The sequence below is a fragment of the Borostomias antarcticus genome, assembly GCF_949987555.1.
Source record: "Borostomias antarcticus genome assembly, chromosome: 12".
Classification (NCBI taxonomy): domain Eukaryota; kingdom Metazoa; phylum Chordata; class Actinopteri; order Stomiiformes; family Stomiidae; genus Borostomias; species Borostomias antarcticus.
This window is the reverse complement of record NC_140245.1, coordinates 23,639,702-23,666,810: the sequence shown is the minus strand read 5'-3', so window position 1 is coordinate 23,666,810 and position 27,109 is coordinate 23,639,702. Positions and strand designations below refer to the sequence as shown.

The 27,109-nt window shown below is 45.2% G+C and overlaps 1 protein-coding gene across 1 annotated transcript in view; it reads left to right on the top strand.

Moving 5' to 3' along the window:
• Window positions 1-27,109, top strand: part of gpc6a (glypican 6a) — a gene marked incomplete at both ends in the record, with an annotated part of 128,691 nt that overhangs the window by 43,722 nt on the left and 57,860 nt on the right. The window contains one exon of the mRNA XM_084446525.1: window positions 24,615-25,006. Within this exon, the coding sequence (XP_084302651.1) occupies window positions 24,615-25,006 (392 nt within the window). The remainder of the gene's footprint in view (window positions 1-24,614; window positions 25,007-27,109) is intronic.

The window sequence follows — 27,109 nt, the reverse complement described above, 5'->3', positions numbered from 1 at the left end:
AAGATTGAACACAGTATTTTCAGCAGAAAAATATTACGTGTAAAATAGTAAAAGACCCACATTGACTTCAGAAAACGAGGCTGAGAAAGTGTCTTGTTTTTTAATTGTTTTAAAATCTTCCTATGACATTATTTGCGCTGTACTCGGACCCCCTGACGCGACCCCCCTCACCCAGCCCACACACATTAACCTGAAAAATGAGAGAGGATAAAATGGATGACAATGCCTTGCATCCATTAACTCTGCCGGCCCAGAATGCAACAGTGCGCACCGGTAATTAATTTCCTCAAGGTCAATTATTTTCTAACTTAAAAGGTAATGGGGAAAAACTCCCTTAGGTTAGAAGATAAGAGACAGGCCAGCTATGTTACAGGAAAAATAGGTTTACTGTACATGAGGTACAACAGAGAGAGTAGGTCTTACCTGCTATAGCTTTACCTACCCTACCCTTGCCTGCTTTGGCCTTTCTACCCTACCCTAGAGTACGTATCCTACCCTATAGTACGTATCCTACCCTAGAGTACGTATCCTACCCTAGAGTACGTATCCTACCCTATAGTACGTATCCTACCCTAGAGTACGTATCCTACCCTAGAGTACGTATCCTACCCTAGAGTACGTATCCTACCCTATAGTACGTATCCTACCCTAGAGTACGTATCCTACCCTAGAGTACGTATCCTACCCTATAGTACGTATCCTACCCTAGAGTACGTATCCTACCCTAGAGTACGTATCCTACCCTAGAGTACGTATCCTACCCTACCCTATAGTACGTAGGGCTGTAGGATTGTATCGATACAACGATGTATCGCGGTACGTAGTCTCGCGATACTGTATCGATCTTTCAGCCCGGAGTATCGATACAGCCGGGCGCTGTAAAATTAAAAAAAAAAAAAAATTTTTTTTTTTTTTTTTTGATTTAAATTTTTAAATCCAGTTTAAAAACCATATTCTACAATATTAAGTTAAAAAAGCATACATATAAATAATTTTGAAAAACCATAAATACTACAATGTTGACAGTTTAAAAAGCATGGATATCAAATGTAAAATATTTATTAGCTAGCTCTCTGTCCAGTCATTGAGTTTGAGTTATCTATATAGTGCATTTGAGCCATTCAGTTTTCAGTCTTGAACACTTAAAATCTTTCAGTAAATGATGTGTGTATCGCAATACGTATCGTATCGTATCGTATTGTATCGTGACCTCTGTATCGTGATACGTATCGAATCGTGACCTGTGTATCGTGATGCGTATCGTATCGCGAAATCCAAGATGATATACAGCCCTAATAGTACGTATCCTACCCTACCCTATAGTACGTATCCTACCCTACCCTAGAGTACGTATCCTACCCTACCCTAGAGTACGTATCCTACCCTACCCTATAGTACCCTACCCTACTCTACCTTACAGTGCATTAGCACAATCAACACGCAATGATCATCGTAAACCCATTCAAAACCAGTTGGGGCGTGAAACCGGAAAGTGGATTGGTGCAAATTCCTGTGGTGATGTATTCACTCGTGACGAAAGTCTAAACGCTTCGAATTAGCATAAAATAGCCTGGATGTCTATTTTATGCAAATTCGAAATTAAATCTGGCATGTGATGTCCAAACGGGAGAGGGTAGAAGTGCAAGCGTCAAATAGACCATAGCATAGATCTCCACAAACGTGGAAGTCAGGGTTTATTTTGATAAACTGACCACATATTTGGAATCTACTGTACATGGTTACTTTCTCACCTGAAATGACATTTAAACTGTGGCATATTAACAGTCCTACAGACACATTTGAGTCAACAAAAATGTCGGTGGGTGAGAGGAAGTGAAAGCGAGTGAAACCGAAGTGAAACACCGACAGTCGATCGCGTGGCGCACGTGAAAAACAACGACAAACCGCCTAGCGGACACGCAACCTCTGCCTCCTCGCGAGACCATCCTGATCACTTTCCGTTCCTCTCCACAGATCAGTCTGGCCTAGGAGTGGCTGTGGCTCAGGAGGTAGAGCGGGCGGTCGAATGACTGTAGGGTCGGCGGTTCGAATCCCGCCTCCTCCTGTCCACATGTCGAAGTGTCCTTGGGCAAAGACTCATTGCTCCCAATGAGCAGCCTAGCACCTTGCATTGAGCTGCCGGCACTGGTGACGCTGAGCAGCCTAGCACCTTGCATTGAGCTGCCGGCACTGGTGACGCTGAGGTGACTTGCCTGAGGTAACCGAGACATCACAGGAAACACTTTCGCTTTCGTGACTCAGAACCGTCTCGGAAAAAATCCTGTGCAGGTATCGTGCACAAAGGCCTCGCGATTGGGGCCTTGCATATCTCCCAGATGGGCCTGGAATGGCTGCTTGAATGGATGAATGAGAGGCCATTGGGAAGCGCTTTGGATAAAGTAAGTAAGTAAGTAAGTAAGTAAAGTGTTATTTATATACAGAGCCGTGGGAACTATTTTGTGGGAGGGGGTGCTGTAAATATGAGGGTCTGGTGGTCCTCCCCATTGACATTTTCGACCTACTCAAGTTTGCAAACAATAGGCCTACACAGCCCCGCTGACTGATTATGATAGAACGCGTCATGTTTATCAATGAGCATAGCCTACCACCTATAATGCAAAATCAGGTCGCAACTGACACAAACCTGAGCAAACATGAAATGTCTGCCATACGCTATATTGCAAACAGGTCCAAAGCTTGCAAACAATACACAAACCCGCAGACTGATGACAGAAAGCGTCACATTTATCATGCGTAGCCTACCGCTTAGGGCTATACGTTAATCAAATCAAATCAAGCTTTATTTGTGTAGCGCATTTCATACACAAAGGCAACACAATGCGCTTTACAAACGTAGGCCTACGTTAATGCAAAAACAGGGCCCATAACGTAGGCTATATTCACCACAGAAAACAATCAAGTCAGTAAGAAAGCACAATGCCAACACTGCAATACAAGTCTTATTACAAACCCAAGCCATTGCGCCCAGCACACAAGACTATCCAAATAGATATTACATTTTTTCCAGCACAAGACTATAAAAGTAGGCTTCTGCACGGCGGCAGATTATAATTAACCATGTCTTACCTTGAGCTGCTGCAGGGCGGGTCAATCACATCAGACCAAACGTGGCCTTGCGCTCGGGGGTTGTGTTGATAAAAGCTCTCATGAGGGTATGTATGTCCAGAGAGTTCAGAATCTCCGTGTGGACATGCATCAGGGCCAGGTGAGTAAGTCTCTTTTGTGTCATAGTACTGCGCAGCCATGTTTTCAGGCGACGCAAGGTAGAAAAAGTCCGCTCAGATGAGGCCACAGAGATGGGTAGACACAGACATAACTCTATGAGTTTTTCAGCTTCTACAAAGAGAGCTCTTGTCTGTGGATGGAGCTTGGATATACATACTGCTACATCTTGAACTGTGCTACAATCAGACCCTTTGGTGACATCGCCAAGCATTTTGAGCTGCAGATCTAGGCGGCCTGTGTCCAGCTCCTTGGGGAGGTGAAGGGGCTCGAAGTCCACTGGTTTCCCCTCTGCTGCTCGGATTACTGCCCTCTCTCTGGTTGCTGCTATTTTCATAGCATCCTGATCAAACCTTCTCGTCAGCTCCGCTGACACCAAATCAACCGCCTCATAAAAGTCACGTCTCCAAATCACCGTTGCTGTGTCGTGCGCCACGGCCTCTGGAACCGTGGTTTGGCGATAGCGAACAGGGGTTTTGCTCACCCTTGGGGCAGTGTCTGGCATCTTCAGGCCCATTTCTGGAGCACACCTTTCCACTTTGCGGACCATCTTCTCCACGATTTCGTCATCTCTCAGTGACACTACGCGCTCTTTGAGCACATTTGCGCATTCGAGCGCGCCGAGGGCACTTGCTTTGGGGCTCTGCAAGCTCTTGGCCACTGCCTCGCAAGGCTCGAACAGGGCTTCACTGCAGAGAAGACCGAACAATGTTCTCCCTTTTAGAGCCTGTTTGTATAGTCCCCCGATCTTTGCCCTCGCATCCCCTCTGACACTCTTGTCGTCTTTCAGCGTTTGCAGGGTGGCCAGAAGAGTGCTGTATGAGGAGCAAACGCGTTTGATGGCTGTCGTGCGGACGCACCACCTTGTCGGGCACAGGCCTAGGATGGTGACAGTCACCTCGTCACATCCGAAGAGCGATTCGTAAAGTTGTTTCCGCTTTGCTGATTCTCTGATTACAACCGCAACACCCTGTACAAAGTTCAAAGTCTCGGCCACAAGACTCACTTCGCGTGCGACTTCTTGTAGAACCAGGTCCAGCGAGTGGTTACTACAATGTACATACAGTGACTGGGGGCATTCTTTTTTAAGACGAGCCTGAACTCCAGAAAAACATCCAGACATGTTACTTGCTCCATCAAAGCAATATCCTGTAAGGCGTTCAATAGGAAGGTTCAACCTTAAAAACACATCCTTAATGCACATGAAAAGAGTTTCTCCAGTGCTGTCTGGTGCACTATAAAATCCCAAAAATACGCAATGAGATTGGAGGCTGTTCCTGTCAACAAACTGCAGATTACACGAGAACTGCTCTGTACTACTCGCGTCGGTGGTGCCATCGGCTGTAAGCCCATAAAAACTGCACCCCGCTGCACGGACGACAATATCCCTCTGGATGGCATAAGCAAACTGTTGGATTATCTCATTCTGAATGGTGTTGGACATCCAGTTGTCTCGTCTCGTGACCCACTCACGTTCTTTCGGGAGATCATAGGTGCGTTCAAGCATTAGCTCATAAAGTATTCCATCATGTAGTGTGTCACCCCTGAAGGCTATTCCCTTGCTGCCTAGGAATCGAATGGTTCTGAACAGTAGTTCCAAGACGTTTCGTGCTGTTTGCTGTTGTTTGGCAGCGGCATCAGACAAGAGGGCACTGATAGGAATGTTCCCCAAAGCAGCATGTCTCTGGACTGAGTCTGTGTGCAACTTGGATTTCTCGTGCTCTTTGAACTTTTCAATGGCTTTCCGCCAGTTCGCAAACCCCCCTTTTACAAAAGTTGTAGCTTGTTCTCTCAGACGATCATGGTTTATCAGCTTTTTTTCTAACGCTTTCACGCACAAAAAACACAAAACACGGTCACTCTCTGCCTCGTAATGTAGCCACCTCCATTTTGTAAACCACACTGCTTTGAAGGTACGACTAAAAATCTCTGAGCCAAAACGCCTGCCTGGAAAATTGAAGTCTGTTGGCTGAAAGGGCTCCTCAATTCCTTTTAGGCTACTGCTGCTAGCCTCTCCTCCCGCGTACGCTGCTGCTGCTGCTGGAGTAGGTACGTTAACAGGCCCGGCTTCGATTTCGGCGGCAATGATGCTAGTAGTAGTAGGCCTACTAGGCCGCAAAGTGAGAGTGGCAGTGCTGCATTCCTCATCCTCAGGACGCTGGACTTCTTCAGTTCTTGTGCTTTTTTTAGGTGGTCTGATAAAAAATTCTGAAATTCGCTTCTGAGCGGCCATTGCGATGCTTCGGTTTGATCTCCACTAACGTATCGTTCATTTGAAACGCACCAACGGATGTAGGCTAGGCTACGTGCACAGCGTCAGCGTTTATTGGGTATTAATAATTATTAAATTATTCATTGCACATTTTCCCCAAATCTTCCTCAAACAAACTACCTTTAGATCAGTAACAACAGACAAATTATGTAAAATGTTTTAATGCATTGATTAAAAAGTGTACAACGTCAATCCGCCCCCCAAACATTTTTTCACACCAGCTCGCTAGGGGGTGCTGCAGCACCCTCAGCACCCCTAGTTCCCACGGCCATGTTTATATAGCACCCTTCGTAGCACGAGTGCACAGAGTGCTTTACAGTAGGAACATAGAAAACATTATAGTCCAATCAGATACATACAAGTGCACTGAATACATTCAAGAGAAAGAGTGCACGTAAACATAGTGACATAAAAGACGTCAGTGTCAGGGGAAAACAGGCTGAAAGGAGAGAGTGTGTCAGATAGAGACGGCCTAGCGCTCAAAGGCTTGTCTGTATAGATGCGTCTTTAGCTGCCCTTTAAAACTGTCCACAGAAACAGCAGCTCTCAGATCCTGTGGGAGCGCGTTCCTCAGTCTAGGAGCCACAGCCCCAAAAGTCCCATCCCCCTTTCGTCTTTAGCCGCGTCCGAGGCACTGTCAGGAGCCCCTGGTCAGACGATCTCACGGTCCGGCTGGAGGTGTGGTGGTGGATGAGGTCACAGATGTAGCTGGGGGCTAGTCCGTGGATGGCTTTGAAGGTGAAGAGCAACACCTTGAACTGTATTCTAAAAGAGACAGGTACCCAGATAGCAAGCGGATCTGGGCCATATACAGGCCAGATCTGGCCCTTGTGGCTTAGTTCCGGCCCATATATGGCCCAGAATCATTACACATCCGCTTGCTATCTGGGTAGCCAGTGCAGGGCTGCCAGCGCGACTACGTACCCACTAATAGACACACTCAGTATACACAATTCTATGGGATTTAAACTAATAAACATAACTGATAACGGACCCCAGTACCCAGTGGACAGCTGCACTGAAACACAAGGCTTAGACCACAACACCACTATGTGGGGTGGACCCCCTAGCAGCAATGCTTTCATTTTTCAATAAAATGCTTTAATTTTGTAATAAATAAATGCTTTTTTCTTTTTTTTTTTCTTTTTACGAAAATGATTTAAAACTGTACTGGCATGTATTTTCCATTCTACTGTGTAACATGAATACATCACTTAGCAAGCTCTCTATGGGCAGACTTAAGAACTGCCAGATGGTCCACAGCTCATGAGACATAAATCCCACTCATTTTGCTAATCTTTTACTGTAGGTAAGGATAAGAATCCCTGTGTCGATATCCTCACGTTACCGGTGTATGAACATATTGATTTCTATCGCATCTAGAAATACACACAGAGCCACGATCAATTAGCCTGACATTGGGGTATTGATCTGAGATCAACCGGTGCCTCCTCTCTCAACAGCGGCATTGCAGCCTCCCAAAAACCACGTTTCCATCCACCTATCAATCGAATTATGTGAAGATTGCTAAAAATATGAATGCGAATAAAGCCGGTGAACATGCGTTTCTAAGAGCTTTAAATCTAAAAGCTTTCTAAGAGCTTTAAAAAAAATAAAAGATCCGTGCGTGGTGACACTTTTATCGAACAAGAGAAAATCCGCCGAGATCGACAGTACAAACTTTTGTCGATTTTCATGACTTTTAATCGAATTGTACTGTTTCCGTAAGGCATTCTTAATTCGATATGACTTAATTCGCATAAAACGTGTGGATGGAAACATGGCTACCGTCTACCAGACCTCCGACCCCTGGTCTACAACAGCTTACAGTAGGTCTACAGGACAGAATATATCTGGAAATTAGTGAGTCACAGGGCTAGAGGCTGCTATTCTCAGTCTGATGATATGTTCTTGACTTCCTCAAGGCGTCTCCATGACAACGGGTCACCTTCTGATGAGGTTGTCTGTGATTGGCAGGTGGGATTTGGCCTCTGTCTGAGAGTTTCACTCTGAGTCATTTAAATATGGAGGAGTCACTGATGCAGCGTGCCAGACTGATAAGACCGCTCTGGAAGAAGGGCCGAGATAGCCAGGCTGCCTGGCAGGCAAACAGACAGCAGGGAGGAAGACAGACAGGCAGACAGACAGACAGACAGACAGACAGACAGACATGCAGGCAGACAAGAAGACACAGACAGGAAGACAGACAGACAAACAGACAGACAGACAGACAGACAGACATGCAGGCAGACAGGAAGACACAGACAGGAAGACAGACAGACAGACAGACAGACAAACAGGCAGGCAGGCAGACAAGAAGACAGACAGACAGACAAGAAGACAGGCAGACAGACAGGCAGACAGACAGACAGACAGACAGACAGACAGGCAGGAAGACACAGACAGACAGACAGACAGACAGACAGACAGACAGACAGACAGGCAGGCAGGAAGACAGACAGACAGACAGACAGAAGAAGACAGAGAGACAGGCAAGAAGACACAGACAGACAGACAAACAGACAGACAGACAAACAGGCAGGCAGACAAGAAGACAGACAGACAGACAGACAGACAGACAGACAGACAGACAGACAAGAAGACAGACAGGCAGACAGACAGACAGACAGACAGGCAGGCAGGCAGGAAGACAGACAGACAGACAGACAAGAAGACAGACAGACAGGCAAGAAGACACAGACAGGCAGGCAGGCAGACAGACAGACAGACAGTCCTCATCCTCTAGCCGACCTCCTGTAGCAGCAGCATTAGGGACAGACAGCTGTCTGGACAGAGCACTCAGTAGCAGCATCAGACCAGCATCAGATGTATAGCCACTATCACCATGCACTAGGAGATTCAGTTGTATACTGTAATAATAATAATAATAATAATAGTTCTCCTCAGAACCTACCCATCTCAACAAGAAGCAATCTATCTAACTTAATTTGGAACCCATTATACGATGTGGCGTTGATTGGCAATTAGGGGCGCAAAGAAGAACATGATCATGTTTTCCGATTAGACGTGAAGGACACTCGGTTATGGCCGCCACCTCGCAACAGCCTGCAATCGAATTGTTTACGCAGCGTACTCACACAAGTTAAACCACTCACTCTGTCCTCGATGGAAGTAGATCCGGCAGAATCCCCAGTGAGATTTGTGTGTGTTTATCTGTGGGCTCCCTGAGTTTGTAGGAGTTGGTCCTGATCAAGCAGAGTGTCCACAGAGAGCTTGGAGGTGTGTGGTGACCGAGGCCTGGTGCTAATTAACACTAGAGAGAGGCAGCAGATGGCCGCTCCACAGCTGGAGACATCAGCAGGACTCACAGCAGCTCTGGGCATCGCTGAGGACCCCAGCACCACAGGGCCCTCTTACTTCACACACACACACACACACACACACACACACACACACACACACACCTGTCCCTCTTACTGTGTGTCCACGGGTATACACACACACATTCACACACACACACACACACACACACACACACACACACACACACACACACACACACACACCTGTCCCTCTTACAGTGTGTCCGCGGGTATACACACACACACACACATACACACACACACACCTGTCCCTCTTACTTTGTGTCCGCGGGTATGCACACACACATACACAGACACACACACACACACACACACACATACACACACGCAGACACACACAGACACACACTCACACACACGCATGCACACACACACACCCACAGACACACACACACTCACATGCACGCACACACACACACACACACACACACACACACACAGACACACTCACACACACGCCCACACACACACACACACACTCACACACGCACGCGCACACACAGACACACACAGACACACTCACACACACTCACACACACACATGCAGGGACACAGACACAAACACACACACAACCCTGTGCATCTTGGGAACTCTTTATTCTTTCTCTGTGTTGCTGTGTCAGGGTGCATTCAAGCTAAGGAGAACAAGGAAATTCATATTTTTATGATTTACATACGTTTCCCGAGGTTCCTGATTATTTTATGTACATTAACGTTCATTTCTTGATTTATCTTAAGTCAATGGGGATACAGATACAGACGATATCATGTCTAAATCATGAACTCAAACAGCCTGGAGGCACGTCTTCTGCTTCCGCCACAGACTTTGTAGACCAATGAGCATGTGGGTGCCCAATGCAACTGAATCTGTAGTGTTCATTAATAATTGTTATGTTCTATAATTCATGGAATGGGACAAGGTTTTGATGAAGAAGTGCAGGAGTCTGGGGTAGCCTCACATGAGCAGTAAGATAGAGTATGTAGTCACTGCTGCTTCTACTTAATTGCCTTCTCTTCTCTTGCTTGCTTCTCAGGATCCTAATGTACCTTGTGTGGCGCTCACAGGAACTATTGTTCTGATGTACTTTATTCCCTCAAAAGCGCGCTACAGAACAGAGGCAACAAACATGTCCACTTTAATCCGAACGAGCCGTTTCTCTGCAGTGCACTGTGGGTATTGTGGTTTCTAAATGACATAAATTCAGTCGCAAGGTTTTAACGACAGCGGTTCCTCACAGCGGCACAGACAACATCTTAACTCCACAGCCTTTTTAACTTGATGGATCTTCTTTAACTGTAACCGTGTCAGAGTACATTTCTTTTGAAAAATTCTTCAAAGAAAAATAAGGGATGGTTTCATTCTTTCATCGTTCACTCTCTGATAGCGACACCTATCATTTACAGTACTGGCGAAGAGGGTCCTTCTGTATTCCATTCATGCGTCTGAACTCCTGATTACTTCGCCCCCCCCAGATAGCAAGCGGATGTGTAATGATTCTGGGCCATATATGGGCCGGAACTAAGCCACAAGGGCCAGATCTGGCCTGTATATGGCCCAGATCCGCTTGCTATCTGGGCCGCCACCAGCAACGCCCTTCAAGCAGAAGGCTCAACAATGACTGTGTCACTGAGAAAAATAAAACTGTGCATATTACCCCTACTGATCAGCTGTTGTACCTTAGTACCATATAGTCATTTGGCTTGGTATATTATTATGCTAGTAAAACCTTGCGCAGAATGGCATAATTGATATGACTAATTTTTTATCTTACGAGCCAGATGTTGGGTTTGGCCGCTATCAGACAGCTGTTAAAACGACGAGCGCTGAGTTACAAACATCTTTGAAGGTGTACCGGGCTGCTGTCTCCACCCAGCCGTGGATAAAAACCCATCGTCATGCGCAAATATTTGACCACTCCGCCACAATCTGATATAAATCAAGTGCACCTTAAGTTGTCTGACCGGGCGCAGTGACTCCTTCTGGATCCCGTCCGTCAGCCGAGCTCTCGACCTTTAACCCCACGATCCCACCAGAGATTCACCGGGCTGTCAGAAAACTATTGTTCCTTGTAAAAAGCCAGGGTCCGGTGCATCTTTAATTTTAAAGACGTTTTAACGGAGCTGCCGTGGGGTGATGGATGGGCTTCGGGGGCCGCGCCTCCTGTTCCACGGCTTGTTGCAGTGGAACGCTTTAATTACGGGACCCCTGTATCGATGCTGTCAGCTCAAACGTGATATGTGCCGGTATTTGCATCCGTGGATTTATTTTTCCCCACCTTTCAGCAGTACACACTAGACTGCCCCTACCTACCCCCCCCCCCCCCCCCCCACACCCTCCACACCTCGCCTCAAGTAAAATAGAGTGCGCATTGAATGTCGTCAGTCGAAATTGCTGTGTCATCAGTGAAGAATGCCTGCTTATGGATCAAGGCCGTTCGGGATGATTCAGAGTCCCTGGGTATTCATCCGTTCTCACACACGACTCAGGATGGAGAAACTGGGGCTGGTTTGATCAACCTCTAACCGCGCAGCTGTTTAATGCCCTTGCCTAAAACCTATTTAAAATGTGTCAGAGCAGAAGGCAAGGGAAATGGCGTACTCACTGTACCACTGACCTGTACTGCTGTATCTCAGTAACACTGCGTTGATGGGAGATACTGTAAGTGGTCACGACCATTTAAAGTTGCATTCCGTCATTTAGCTATGCTCCTTATGTTACTGTTTTTAGGCACTGCAAAAACATACAGTACGGTTATACATGAAACATGTGACTGTTATACATGAAATGTGTTCTACCATTTTATTTCAAACCTGTATTTATACTCGTAAAGCACTGAGGTTTCTCTCATTTACAGTGTTGAGGAGTTCACACAGATACACAAATAACAACAGAACAAATAATAATAATAATAATTAAAAACAATTACAGGTCAAAGTACAAATGTCAAGAGCCAAGGATTTAAACTCTGCGACTGAAGGAAGTACCTCAAGCTTTAGAGTCTGTTGTAGAGTATTGCAGGTATAAGGAGCATCACGGAGAAAAGCAGACCTACCATTCCTGAGGAATGTTCCGGGTTGTAGTCGCTGTAGGTTTGCGTGGAGAGTGGTCGAACGAAGAGGCCCAATAGTGAGGGGAGTTCTGGGGAGCAGGAATGAATTAAAACACAGCCCGCGGGCTAACTGCTGTGTTTACAGAACCGTGCAAAGTCACAAATGAGTTTGTGGTCATTTCGGTGCAATTTAGTTCTTTCCACTAGCTGTGACCGCGGAGGTGGGTGACCTTGCTGCGACATTTTGTGACCCCCTTAGCTGACTGTGGGAGACAGCCACGAGGAGTATATTGAGATCGAGGTCAACTCCATTTGAACTCAAGTCTTGTGAAAATTCTGTGTCTCATTATGTATGTATTTCTCTGTAAAATAATTTCTTCACGGATGGATTTTGCATTGAGAAACTTCATTCTACCGCTGTAGCAACTTTGGCCGTAATCAAAAGTGTTGAACCTATTCAAGGTTGTTTGACTTGACTTACCTCGCTCATGAAGAGCAGCTCCCAGGGAGAGAGAGTCAGAGAGAGATCAGGGAGAGAGAGTGAGGGAGAGAGCAGGGAGAGAGAGTGAGGGAGAGAGCAGGGACAGAGAGTGAGGGAGAGATGGAGGGAGAGAGACAGAGAGAGAGGGAGTGAGAGATCAGGGAGAGAGAGTCAGAGAGAGATCAGGGAGAGAGAGTGAGGGAGAGATCAGGGAGAGAGAGTGAGGGAGAGAGCAGGGAGAGAGAGTGAGGGAGAGAGCAGGGAGAGAGAGTGAGGGAGAGAGCAGGGACAGAGAGGGAGGGAGAGAGGGAGGGAGAGAGACAGAGAGAGAGAGAGTGAGAGTGAGGGGAGAGAGAGTGAGGGGAGAGAGAGTGAGGGAGAGAGAGTGAGGGAGAGAGAGTGAGGGGAGAGAGAGTGAGGGAGAGAGTGAGGGGAGAGAGAGTGAGGGGGTAGAGAGTGAGGGAGAGAGAGATCAGGGATAGAGAGATCAGGGAGAGAGAGTGAGGGAGAGAGATTGAGGGAGAGAGATCCGGGAGAGTGAGTGGAGAGAGATCAGGGAGAGAGAGTGAGGGGGGAGAGAGTGAGGGAGAGAGAGTGAGGGGGGAGAGAGTGAGGGAGAGAGAGTGAGGGGGGAGAGAGTGAGGGAGAGAGATTGAGGGAGAGAGATCAGGGAGAGTGAGTGGAGAGAGATCAGGGAGAGAGAGTGGAGAGAGATCAGGGAGAGAGTGAGGGGAGAGAGAGTGAGGAAGAGAGAGATCAGGGAGAGAGAGTGGAGAGAGATCAGGGAGAGTGAGTGGAGAGAGATCAGGGAGAGAGAGTGAGGGGGAAAAATGTCTCTCCTTGGGTTCCTGGTCAACTCTGGTTAACTAAACGGAATGAGAAAAACAAAATCTACATAATTAAAACCTACTGTCCTTTCTGCAGTCCTGCTTCTCAGATAATGAATGTGTGGAGAAAACAAACAACAAAAACAAAAAAAAGTTCCAGTCGCTGTCAACTGGCTGAATATTAGTCTAATATTAGGTCTAATGAGGTTGAAACCAATGAGGGTTATCCTCTGCAAACATACAGGGAATTAATTTTGGGGCCCAGGAAGCACCAGTGAAGCTTGACTGTATTGTAAACATGCTGTGTGAAATGCATTTGAAGTCAAGAAATTAGAATTGCTTAGGAGTAAAAATAGTGTTTTCCACTTGCACCGCCTTTAACAAAGGACTCAATTAGAGTAAGTGTTGTTAGAATTGTTTTCAGAGCAGAGCTATTTTCTGCTTTCTGGAATTAACTCAAACACTTAATTCTTAACATTAATGTCAATATACACATCGGTTTGGAGGGTTGTTTCTGACAGGAATCGTGGCCTAACCGAGGGTTCTTGGTGATTCGGCCTATGGCGTCATTATAATCCTTCTCAAGCCCCAACTAACCCGCATTTCAAACGTCACTTGATTTCAATTAGGGCCATGTTGCTCATTCACCGCCCTCTAAATACATTCAGCGACTGCCACAATGGGATTGTGTCACCGCCGATGACAACACAAGCTGTTCCCTCTCTCCTCTCGCCCGTCTGGCGAGCAGCGACGCGTCAGCTGACAGGAACGCAGCCCAGCCATAGGACAGACTTTCATACGTGACATCGGGTGTACTGTTAGATACCGGCATGGTTGGAGGCTATTTTGAAAGCGGTTCTTTCCTGCCTAGCGAACGAGATGGAGCGAGGTCTCGGATGCCAAGGGCAATTTCCCTGAGCCGTCGAGAGGAATAACTTGGTCCATCAGGGAAATATCTGCCACCAGCCTCCTTTGACATCTGTGAACACAGAGGACGATGCGTCTCGTGGAACACAATGATTGACAATCATTTCAAAATAACTGTTTTCTTTACTCGCAGGCACACGAATAAATAATAAAATGTATTTCGATGCGTTTAGTAGAAGAGACAAATTAAGTTATCCCTCACGATGAAAACACCCTTGTGTTTCTTTCTTCCAAGCACTTAAGTGCACGTAAGTGTTTCCCAAGTGCCCTCTGGCAGTGATTCAACCAACCCCCCTCCCCTGTCAACTAGGTCTGCTGCACCTCTAATGGAGTCTTGGGTCTTAATTATCCATATTTGAAAACTGTAGGGGGCGAACATAATCTGGGCCTGTGAAAAATGAACCACCTTCAGTGTTTGCTGGCCAAGCCGTTTAATGAAGCGGAATAAATATGTGAACTCAGTCCTTTTCCACAGGTAATGTGTTATTTTCAGAGTGGCTGAGGTCACCTTTAATACTCATATTAATTATTTAGTCTAATTAGGCCGCGCAGAGCAGAGAATCATTCTATCCTGCACTTCACTACTAGCCAGAATTGATTAAGAATAGCTTGAATGGAGTCGAGCTGAAAAGGGGAACTCAGTCACAGGAGGAGAAGGCGAGGTCTGTGTTCCGTTACTGAGCAGTAATAATCAGTAATACGGTGTGATATTACCGGTGATACCGATTCTACACGGAGGGATCGGAGGATCTGCTCCCATCTGGGCCGAAGTCACAGTCACCGTGTTTTCATTCGTACCTCCTGACTCTGCACTGAATGTCCGGGTGAGTTATTGGCGCCGCTGGATCTGCTTCACCCAGAATGCCAGGCAGGGAATGGTGTCGGGTTTGTACCCGGTGGCAAGCGCATGTGTGAGACCCCCCCCCCCCCCCTCTGGTATTATGAGAGGCTATCTAACGTAGGAACAGTTAAGGGTGGAGATGGTAGTTTGGGAAAAGCAATGGCTTCTCTAGGGAAAGGAAAAGTACTACTGTAGGAATTGTGGTTTTACCTAATTAAAGAAAGAGGAAGGGAGAGAGAGATGGTGGACTAAAATAATTGCTATTATTAAGGTGATTATATGTGAGTGACACATCTGAGGTTCTGAATATACATTGTTTTGGAGATAAGGTTGCAATTAAGTCGGCATATTGCCTCCGTGAACTGCTCGCAAAACAGAATTAAATCTTTGATGTATTTGATTTTGTGGCGTTTCCTGTGTTGCTCAGAAGAGATAATGGCATAAAGAGACATGGATTTACAACAAAGCAGAGCCATTTCTGACTATGCTAATATAAGCTGCATTTGACTCTCTCTCTCTCTCTCTCTCTCTGTCTTTCTGTCTTTCTTTCTCTCTCTATCTGTCTCTCTCTCTCTCTCTCTCTCTCTCTCTCTTTCTTTCTCTCTCTCTGTCTCTCTCTCTCTATCTCTGTCTCTCTCTCTCTCTCTCTCTCTCTCTCTCTCTCTCTCTCTCTCTCTCTCTCTCTCTGAGTCACCGGGGTAGAAGTGTGGAATTGTGCTCTATAGCATAGGCAAGGCGTATCCCTCTCTGTGTGATGGGTGAGATTCACACTAATTCACTGTAAATGCAAGCTTTGCCGTGGCTACGTATAAAAAAAATAATCATATCAGTTATTTTATTCAGTGTTTTCATTTAGGAATAACTCTGAAGGCAAGATTGTGTGTGTGTGTGTGTGTGTGTGTGTGTGTGTGTGTGGGGGGGGGGGGGGTTGCAGATATCTCTGTACTCTTGGTGTCAGCTCCATGGTAAACAACACTGTTTGACTTCCCCTACCATGTTCCCCCTCAAACAGGCAGTAATCCATATCTGATCAAAAGTGTGTATTTAGGTCAACAGTGGGCGAAATGAAAAGCCACATACAGTATTAATAACCTGTACTTATTGGACTGTAGGAGAAAGATACCCACAGTAAGAGTATCAGATACAAGTCACAAGATATAGTGTCCCTGTGCCTTTTTGGATATGACATACCCATGACATACCCATCATTATAGCAAGGCATTTACAGTAAACCAATGACGTACTCCATTTTAAAACAGTAAGGCTTTGAAAATAGAATTACCATCAACCATATGTCCTGTCCCCTAATGGAAACTCTGCACCATTATTTCTAACAAGCAGGACTATTTTCAAGCAGTCCCAGCTCTGCCAACAGTCTCTTCAACAGTAGCAAATTGACAGAGTTGATCAATAGTACTAAAAAATTCATACTTACAAGAAAAGAGAGGGGTCACAAACTCAGTCTGATGTTTAAAAGTGGCAGAAATCCATCAAAGCCGTTGTGCGGTGTGACCCGGTAATCCGAGCCGCGCGGCCGGTGCCTCGGTCCAGCCCGGTCCAGCGCAGCGTTTCCTAAATGGCAGTCGCCCAACGCAGTCAATCATCTGAGAAAACAGGGATGTTTTTGACGAGCCGATCGATAACCACAGTCCAGCGGTTGATGCTCGCTCCTGTCCTTCGGTAACCACATAGGTGGTCAGCCACAGTGACCTCCCCTAGTGTCTACCGGCCCTGCAGCACAATATCCAGACAGACATTTACGACACCATTAGAATGAGGCCAGAACCAGAGGGTCATCTGGGTTTTTTGCAATGGTTAAGTTTCATGCTTTCTGTCCAGACGAATCATACATTGAGATTTGGTCGTTTTGTAGGTGGCAGATTGTCCTCTTGTCTGTGTTGTTGATTTAGTCGTGGTGTCGGTTCGGATCCTCAATGACGGAAGTCATTTGACCGATATAATTGATTGTTGTGTGATGCTCATATAAATATCCATAAATAGCATGCTTAAAATTGCATGGAAAATTAACATGTTCTCAAGAAACGTCTTTTTAATGTATTGTGCCGGACGAATGTGCATGTTTTAATGTGCGGTATTTATCACAAAAAGTAGACCCACTGCAGTAGATCCCCCATCATTTTAATGATTAATGCTGCAATTTCCCTAGCATCACACCTCAACTCTTGTGGTACCAACGGATGTTTCTGGACATTAAAAGACTGATTATAGTTTGGCGGAACCTTCGAAGGGAGGCCTGATATGATCACACGTGACACGTAGGTAATGGCTTCTCAAATTATTTCCACGGACTCAATTAGCCTACGCGGGGCTCGATTAATTACGTCCGCTGAGGACGTTCGCCCCTGTCGCCGGTCCGAAACACCTCTCCATCATCCCATTTCGCAGGCTTTGACCCTGGACACCAGGCGAGCCAGAGGTTACGTCTATTTTAACAACTAATATGGGCCTATTTGTCTTTATATGAGTTGGATTTACACCTCGTTTTTTTCAAAGGTCTCTTTTATGATTCAGAGAAAAGGGACCATTATCCACTCTCCCTAGCTCTGTAGTTAATGTGGATTAGTCCTTTCATGGGAATTCTGATAATGGACTTCCATACATCATCTGAAGAACTACGGACCACGGTAAGAAATCACCCCGGGCCCAAGTTGTGTCCCACTTAATTCAAAACTGTTATGGATTTTTGAAATCACATAATTAATCTTGCCGCCGCAAAGTCAAAAGTCAGTCAAGGAAGCGTCAAGAACAGTTCCCCATTTATCATTTTACTCGCAGATGACGACCGTGTTATATTACACGCTCTTATATTATATTGTATGCTTTTATCTGCGTGTTGAGATGAAGAACTGTGATTCGGTGTGTCTGTGATTTGAAAGTGATGTTATTCGGGGATGATAAATCAATGCCAGCCTTTAAACCGGCACCACAGAGCGTCTTAAGATGATCTTATCTCCAGTATGAACGGTACCTGCCATGTTCCCCCGACTCGGTAACAAAGGGACAAGCGGCACGGTTTCTAAAGGAGAAAAACCCTGCAGGCTTTTCTCACTTAAACAAATGTACAGTAGGAGTAATCACACATGGCTCTGCAGCAGAGAAACTACACTCACTGACTGGGGACTGGGTCTCTCCTGCAGAGAGAGAGAAGAGAGAGAAGAGAGAGACCAGGTGATTGAGGCAGGGTCAGAGAGAGAGAGAGAGAGAGAGAAGAGAGAGACCAGGTGATTGAGGCAGGGTCAGAGAGAGAGAGAGAGAGAGAGAGAGAGAGAAGAGAGAGAGACCAGGTGATTGAGGCAGGGTCAGAGAGAGAGAGAAGAGAGAGACCAGGTGATTGAGGCAGGGTCAGAGAGAGAGAGAGAGAGAGAAGAGAGAGAGACCAGGTGATTGAGGCAGGGTCAGAGAGAGAGAGAAGAGAGAGACCAGGTGATTGAGGCAGGGTCAGAGAGAGAGAGAGAGAGAGAGAGAGAGAAGAGAGAGAGACCAGGTGATTGAGGCAGGGTCAGAGAGAGAGGGAGAGACAGAGAGAGAGAGAGAAAGAGAGAGAGGGAGAGACAGAGAGAGGGAGAGAGACAGAGAGAGAGAGACAGAGAGCAAGAGAGACAGAGAGAGAGACAGAGAGAGAGGGACAAAGAGACAGAGAGAGAGACAGAGAGAGAGAAAGAGAGAGAGAGAGGGAGAGACAGAGAGCGAGAGAGAGAGACAGAGAGAGAGAGCTAGAGAGCGAGAGAGAGACAGAGAGAGAGAGAAAGAGAGAGAGAGAGGAGGGGGGGGGGACTCTGATACACATCTCACTTCTCTGGCCTCGCTGCACTGTGCAGCTAATGAGCACTTACCGAGTGTTTGAACTTTAATAAGACCCCTCTGATTTGACTAGGATAAGCAGCACTGATGCTGGGCTGCATTAAAATGATAGCAGAGCAGAGAGCCGGGCGGAGTAATTAGGCCAGATGGACTGTGGAGCTGTGGGTGTCAGGCTCACCTTGGAGGAGGACGAGAGAGAGCGTTTACCTTGCTCTGTTCCGGGGGAGGGGAGACAGGGACACCTGTCTATGATTACAAATGTTGTGTAATCGTGTTCGACAAAGTGCAAAGAGGACACGGGTTAGACAACAGCCAGGGTCAAACAATCACAGGAAAATAAATAGTATGTTTAGCTCCGTCCTTTGACCATGAAGCTGAACTCTTATCTAAAGAAAGAAAGAAATACAGCGACCGTAAAAAATACTGTACCTCAACTAGTCTGAACTCAACTCTGAATCACACAACTGACCTTCATATACGACACCTTCATACGTATCGTCATACATCTCTAAATCATATACATGCAGTATGTAGTGGTGTGAGAACTACTCTCAAATATTATCAAACATACACACATACAATTGGTTACGACATATCCCAGATAGCAAGCGGATCTGGGCCATATACAGGCCAGATCTGGCCCTTGTGGCTTAGTTCCGGCCCATATATGGCCCAGAATCATTACACATCCGCTTGCTATCTGGGTAAAGTATGTAAAAAAAAAAGTGCATAAGAGCCCAAAAATATCCCAGTGTTATGAATAGGCTTGTCTTATCCACCAGGACTGCAAGTCACAGTTCATCCTCCTTGGCCCTCTCAAATCATCTGGGATGGAGGTATATGAGGAGAAGGCTTCTCCCCTGTAGCTTGACGCAAGTGGAGGGATGGGGGGCTGTACAACACCCCCCTAAACTGTAATATGGAACATCGCTAGTGACATCCATGATTAGTAGCGTACCGTAGCCCCTTGTGGTCTGTGGCAACTTCGCTGGATCTTCAAATCAGTCCTTATTAATGTGCCGATTAATCACGGCATGGCATGTTTCAAAAAGAAATTAAGATTATACTTATTCACACAATGTTGCCTGACTTAAAACTTGTCCATATGTGTATGTGTGTATAAGTGTATGTACTGTATGTGTACATATATGTACATATATATGTATGTGTGTATATGTATATCTATATATATATGTATATATTTTTTTATTTTTTCTCACTAGTACATTATGATTTTCCCCCCAAATCCGTTTTCTATATATTGGATCTTGAGTTGCTGTTAGCTGTCATGTTGTTTGTGTTGTTATTGTCTATGTATTGTTATGTTATTTTTATCTTGAGTTGTTGTTGTTAGTTTATTTGGTGTGTGTTGTTATTGTACTGTTATGTTGCATTTGTATTTGTCACGCATGTCTTTTTGAAATGATTGTTTAATAAATAGGACCCCAGGAAGGACCTGTCATTAGACAGTTACAGTTAGCTAATGGGATCCATTCTGAAACATGAAACATTCTGAATCTGTAGCGTAGCTTTTTAAAGGCAAACAGGGGAGAGGGTGTGTTGTGGGGAAGGCCGTTTGAAGGATGCTCTCAGCTGGTTTGAATCATGTGTTGTCAGTGTGCGTTTACCTGTGTCGGGTTGAAAATAATCACTTTATTTCCCCATAAGTGAACTGTGTCTTCAATTAATTGTATTTGTTGAACTTTATATGTTGCACCTTATTGAATGGGTTAACGTACTACAGTAGGCACTGTATTTACTGTAGGTAGGTATTGTAGGTAGGTATTGTAGGTAGGTACTGTAGGTAGGTACTGTAGGTAGGTATTGTAGGTAGGTACTGTAGGTAGGTATTGTAGGTAGGTACTGTAGGTAGGTACTGTAGGTAGGTATTGTAGGTATGTACTGTAGGTAGGTACTGTAGGTAGGTACTGTTGGTAGGTATTGTAGGTAGGTATTGTAGGTAGGTACTGTAGGTAGGTATTGTAGGTAGGTACTGTAGGTAGGTACTGTAGGTAGGTATTGTAGGTAGGTACTGTAGGTAGGTATTGTAGGTAGGTACTGTAGGTAGGTACTGTAGGTAGGTATTGTAGGTAGGTATTGTAGGTAGGTACTGTAGGTAGGTATTGTAGGTAGGTACTGTAGGTAGGTATTGTAGGTAGGTATTGTAGGTAGGTACTGTAGGTATTGTAGGTAGGTACTGTAGGTAGGTACTGTTGGTAGGTATTGTAGGTAGGTATTGTAGGTAGGTACTGTAGGTAGGTACTGTAGGTAGGTATTGTAGGAAGGTACTGTAGGTAGGTATTGTAGGTAGGTACTGTAGGTAGGTACTGTAGGTAGGTATTGTAGGTAGGTATTGTAGGTAGGTACTGTAGGTAGGTATTGTAGGTAGGTATTGTAGGTAGGTACTGTAGGTAGGTACTGTAGGTAGGTATTGTAGGTAGGTATTGTAGGTAGGTACTGTAGGTAGGTATTGTAGGTAGGTACAGTAGGTATTGTAGGTAGGTACTGTAGGTAGGTATTGTAGGTAGGTACTGTTGGTAGGTATTGTAGGTAGGTATTGTAGGTAGGTACTGTAGGTAGGTACTGTAGGTAGGTATTGTAGGAAGGTACTGTAGGTAGGTATTGTAGGTAGGTACTGTAGGTAGGTACTGTAGGTAGGTATTGTAGGTAGGTACTGTAGGTAGGTATTGTAGGTAGGTACTGTAGGTAGGTACTGTAGGTAGGTATTGTAGGTAGGTACTGTAGGTAGGTACTGTAGGTAGGTATTGTAGGTAGGTACTGTTGGTAGGTATTGTAGGTAGGTATTGTAGGTAGGTATTGTAGGTAGGTATTGTAGGAAGGTACTGTAGGTAGGTATTGTAGGTAGGTACTGTAGGTAGGTACTGTAGGTAGGTATTGTAGGTAGGTATTGTAGGTAGGTACTGTAGGTAGGTATTGTAGGTAGGTACTGTAGGTAGGTATTGTAGGTAGGTACTGTAGGTAGGTACTGTAGGTAGGTATTGTAGGTAGGTACAGTAGGTATTGTAGGTAGGTACTGTAGGTAGGTATTGTAGGTAGGTATTGTAGGTAGGTACTGTAGGTAGGTATTGTAGGTAGGTATTGTAGGTAGGTACTGTAGGTAGGTATTGTAGGTAGGTACTGTAGGTATGTACTGTTGGTAGGTACTGTAGGTAGGTACTGTAGGTAGGTACTGTAGCCCGGTGGATAAAGTGTGGGACCCGGTGATTGGAGACCAGGCGTCACGTCAGTGATGTCAGTGATGTCATCAACTGTCATCAACTGTTGCCTTCCCTTGAGCCCTTCAACACGGCAAAACCTCAACACTAGCTCATAATTGTACAGGATTTAACATCTACTACTGTGCTACAGCTGTTACTGTAGCTGTAACTGTAATACAGTAATGATGTCATGTAAAATGTAAATGTCACCATCACTGAAACTGAACCCTGCAGGTGACTTGTTTTTCTTCATAGTTAATTTTTATTCTGAATTTATAATCACCATATATTATGCTCTCTGGGCATTATTCATGCCACACCACAGGAAACAACTCACCCCACTGGCTACATTGATCAGCCATGCTTTAAAGGTTAGCTACATTATCATACAGTAATACTGGTAAGAGGGGAAGTGTTGTGTTAAAGCCAGACTCCTCCACCCTGTAGAGTCTCTTTGTGGTCATGATCGTACTGCAATAAACAGAAAACCTGCCAAGCTATTGTGCAGCAGACACGGGCAGTCTTCTACCTGAGGTTTAATAACAGACACGGGCAGTCTTCTACCTGAGGTTTAATAACAGACACGGGCAGTCTTCTACCTGAGGTTTATTAACAGACACGGGCAGTCTTCTACCTGAGGTTTATTAACAGACACGGGCAGTCTTCTACCTGAGGTTTATTAACAGACACGGGCAGTCTTCTACCTGAGGTTTATTAACAGACACGGGCAGTCTTCTACCTGAGGTTTATTAACAGACACGGGCAGTCTTCTACAGCAGACACGGGCAGTCTTCTACCTGAGGTTTATTAACAGTGTCAGACGGTACCTGCTGCTGATTTTCATTTACAGAGTGAATGTGTGTGTGTGTGTGTGTGTGTGTGTGCGTGTGTGTGTGTGTGTGAAATAGAAAGAAAGAAAGAAAGAAAGAAAGAAAGAAAGAAAGAAAGAAAAAGAAAGAGAAAGAAAGAGAAAGAAAGAAAGAAAGAAAGAAAGAGAGAGAGAGAAAGAGAGAGAGAAAGGGGGTGTATTTGGTAGTTGTGCAGGCTGCTTCATGCTCTTGTCTGTGTTTATATCTGTATTGTGTTGTAGTCTCTGGGGCGTGGGGTTCTATTAGCAAGGCTTCACTGAGATCCCTCTGTTTACAATGTGTGTTGTTTGACTGCTCCGGACGTCAGGACCTTTACAGGAGCAGCTAGCCAGGCAAACGCATGCGGGCAGAACCAAATTCTGACCGCTGTGAATCATGTAAACAACTTCAGCAGCTGTTGTCATTGATGCTCCGCATATTACACATGATATAACATGCGCTGTTAACTGTACTGTACAGTATGTTACTGTAGATATGGAGTACACAATTCTATCCAGATGTGTGTGTGTGTGTGTGCGTGTGCGTGTGCGTGTGCGTGTGTGCGTGCGCTGTCGGACGCCCAATGTGCAACGTGATCTTGTTAGGAAAATATCTTTTGGTGCTCCGTGATAATAATGGTATTTTAATTACATTCCAGAACACCATTAACTCCCTGAGACAACGATACTGAAACTGTTATTATGTACGATGATTTCAATTCAAAGCCAATTCATTTCAGTCTCTTTCAATAAACTGTAGCACTATATTCACTTATAGCTGCCTAAACAGACAAATGAATTACCGTACTCCTGTGACAAATAAATGTTTCCAGGAGAAGAAAAAAAAGATTGATGGGTAATATATTCAGGGTGATAATGTTTACTGGTGTCTGTTACTATATTCTATGAATATTTAGTTACAGTGTGCAATCAGCACCTTTACATTAATCATTGATGGTGCTTGTGTTGAGGGCCATTATTTCAGCTATTTAATTATTAATACACTAGACAGAGTCCCTCTATACATAATCAAGTGTGTATCATTGGATGATATACTTTGTCCTCTAGGCCTAGGCATTAGAAAACACAGCGCCACCTGACATTACCAGTAATGCAGACATCTTTAATTCAGACTCAGGTTTGAGAGTGTCTTTGCTTTTAGAGGGGGCAGGACTTGTAAAGTGGTGTAAAGTGCACAATCCCAGACACAGAAATGACTCTATGCCCACCCATCCATTTTGTAGGATTGATACTTCACCTTGTACTCCTTGTAAAAGAAAGTGTCTTTGGTACTGTATGCCAATGAGACTACTGAGAAGAGCTGATAACGTTCTGTCCTTGAATAACTTTAATGCATTTTCATATTCCATTGCTGTATACAGTTACTTTCATGCGACATGCAACACTCATAGAACAGATTAATTGTTAAAAACAACACGTGTTATATTGTCCTTCACTAAACACACAGGTGTGTTAAAATAACAGCATGCGTTCTGTTCTAAGAGTGAAGAACGACTGAATAGAAGGAAATACAAATCATCCAAGTTCAAGGTGTTCACTTCTATCTCAAGTACTGTAGATCTACGCTGTATGTGGGTGATGTAAAATAAGATTAAATAGTTGCATCTTGTTGCAAAAACAATAAAAAGTGAATCTGGTATGTAACGATGTTCGTAAATCTGGTATGTAGCCAAACCGAAATTGCTAACCTCTCTCTATCCCTCCCTTTCTCTCCCTTACAGAGTTCTTCCTGGAGCTTCTGGACAACTCCGAGAAGTCCCTCAACGACATGTTCACGCGGACGTACGGCAAACTGTACATGCAGAACTCCGAGGTCTTCCAGGATCTGTTCACGGAGCTCAAACGCTACTACACCGGCGGCAACGTCAACCTCGAAGAGATGCTCAACGACTTCTGGTCCCGCCTGCTGGAGCGCATGTTCCAGCTGCTCAACTCGCAGTACCACTTCACCGACGACTACCTGGAGTGCATCAGCAAGTACACGGACCAGCTCAAGCCCTTTGGAGACGTGCCCAGGAAGCTCAAGGCTCAGGTCACCAGGGCGTTCATCGCTGCCCGGACCTTCGTCCAGGGCCTAATGGTGGGGCGCGAGGTGGCGAACCGTGTCGCTAAGGTACGTGCTCCCCCGTGGCTTACTATGGGATGCGCTCACCCCCGGACCTGTGTGTTGTGTGGAGTAGTGTGGGCGTCCAGATATTGAACTGTAGACACTGATTAATTCATTCAGCGTACTGTGTTTGTTTAGATGCAGCGCGGACTAACCACAGTATCCGTGAGCGTAGAGCCATTTCACTAGATTGTATGCTTTATAGAAGATAAAAAAACATATTGATGACTCCGTATCATCCCAAATAAGACTTGTCATGTACTGTAACATTACATTACAGTCATTTAGCAGACACTTTTATCCAAAGCGACTAACAACAATTGCATTTAATGTAGGAAAAGCCAATGTACTACTACTTGCCAGAACTCACAAGTGCATCTCCTTTCTAAAACAAGTGACTAAGAGCATAATCTAGTGCTGAAGGCAAAGTGCAAGAATAGCAATCTCAAATACAATAGGTGCTTAAGAGGGAGGATAATTGTAGTACTTCTTGAGGAGATGAGTTTTGAGCCTGCAACAAAAGATGGGCAGCGACTCTGCTGTCCTGACGTCAGTGAGCAGTTCGTTCCACCACTGCGGGGCCAGGACAGAGAAGAGCCGTGACCGTGTCGATCGACCGCAGGGGCCTCGGAGTGACGGGGCAACCAGTCGCCCCGAGGTAGCAGAGCGTAGCGGTCGGGAGGGGGTATAGAGTTTAACCATGGCCTGGAGGTAGGAGGGGGCTGTTTCTTTCATTGCCCTGTAGGCTTGCGCCAGAGTTTTAAACTGGATGCAAGCCGCTACAGGGAGCCAGTGTAGGGAACGGAGAAGGGAAGTTGTGTGGAAGAACTTGGAGTGGTTGAACACCAGGCGAGCAGCAGGCCTGTAGCGTTCTGAACAGACACATTTTCACTTCACTTTGTCCTAGGCGGAGGTCATGAAAGACTTAAAATTAGTGCTTTAGCGAATCCATTAACAGTATTTATTAAATGTGGGCCCAACAACCATTACTGCAGATTCAGTTGAATTAGCCATGACTTTGGCTTTTGTCACAGACATGTTTATGTAAATGGAGGTTTAGCTCTATGAGTGGCTTTGAAAAATGGCGTTCCACAGAAATATGCCTTTTAATCACCTTGATTTTCTTATTTTTTGCTGTCCCTCTGAGCAAGGGAGTGGCTAAGGAAAAAAGATTTGAAAGGGGGGGGGCATGGTTTGTTGAACTTGAGGCTGAACCTTTAATCATGTTTGCATTGAAGGCTTTCCACTCAAGGCCTTGTCTTGACCTTCTGTCTTGTGTTTATTGGAGCCTGTCAGTTGGCAGTGACTGAACAAGGCGTTCTTTAATTTCTTGTCACAACGGCAACACTAAACAGCATTGGGTCCTCAGACCTATTTTGTTTGAGATAGATTCCATCATAATGTAGGCCAAAATATATTCGCCTGAAGGGGTGCTTTAGGTCTTGCGATATGGAATGCTGCAGCACCGAGTGATAGAATGTCCACCAAGCTACATGTTTTCATTTTACAGAAGAGATGTATTTATTATTATTATTATTTGTATTTATTTATTTATTTATTTATGTTTAAAAAAATGTTTTGCTGTTTATTGAGATCTTTTTCAGTCCATCCCTGGCTGACTCTCCAAGAACCCTCAGTGCCGTAACCGTTTTGGACGGGGCGTAAACATGTGACTTCCTTACTTTGGTATTCGCTCTGAGAGGTCTCCTCTGGATCGGGTCCCAGAGTGGAGGTTCCTCATCAATAATGAAGAGAACCAAGGAAATGTCACAACAGCAGCAGTGTGGACGGCTGTCAGGATCCAGAACCGCCTGAGGACTGGAGAGAGGGAGGCAGAAAGAAAGAGAGAGAGAGAAAGAGAGGTGGGGGGAGGGAGAGAGAGAGAGAGAGATGAAGAGGGTTGGCAGAAGCCTGACAAGCCATATCGCTTTGACCTAAGATTCACCCCCTCGCTGTTCCCAACTACAAATAGCCAATCGAGTATGTCTCCCGATGTCTGGCTGTTTAAAAAAAAAAAAAAAGAGCGAGACAGACAGAGAGCAAAGAGTCAAGGGAAGTTGAGTTTTCACACGCTCCGCTAGCATTTCATGACAGGACGACAGCAAATAC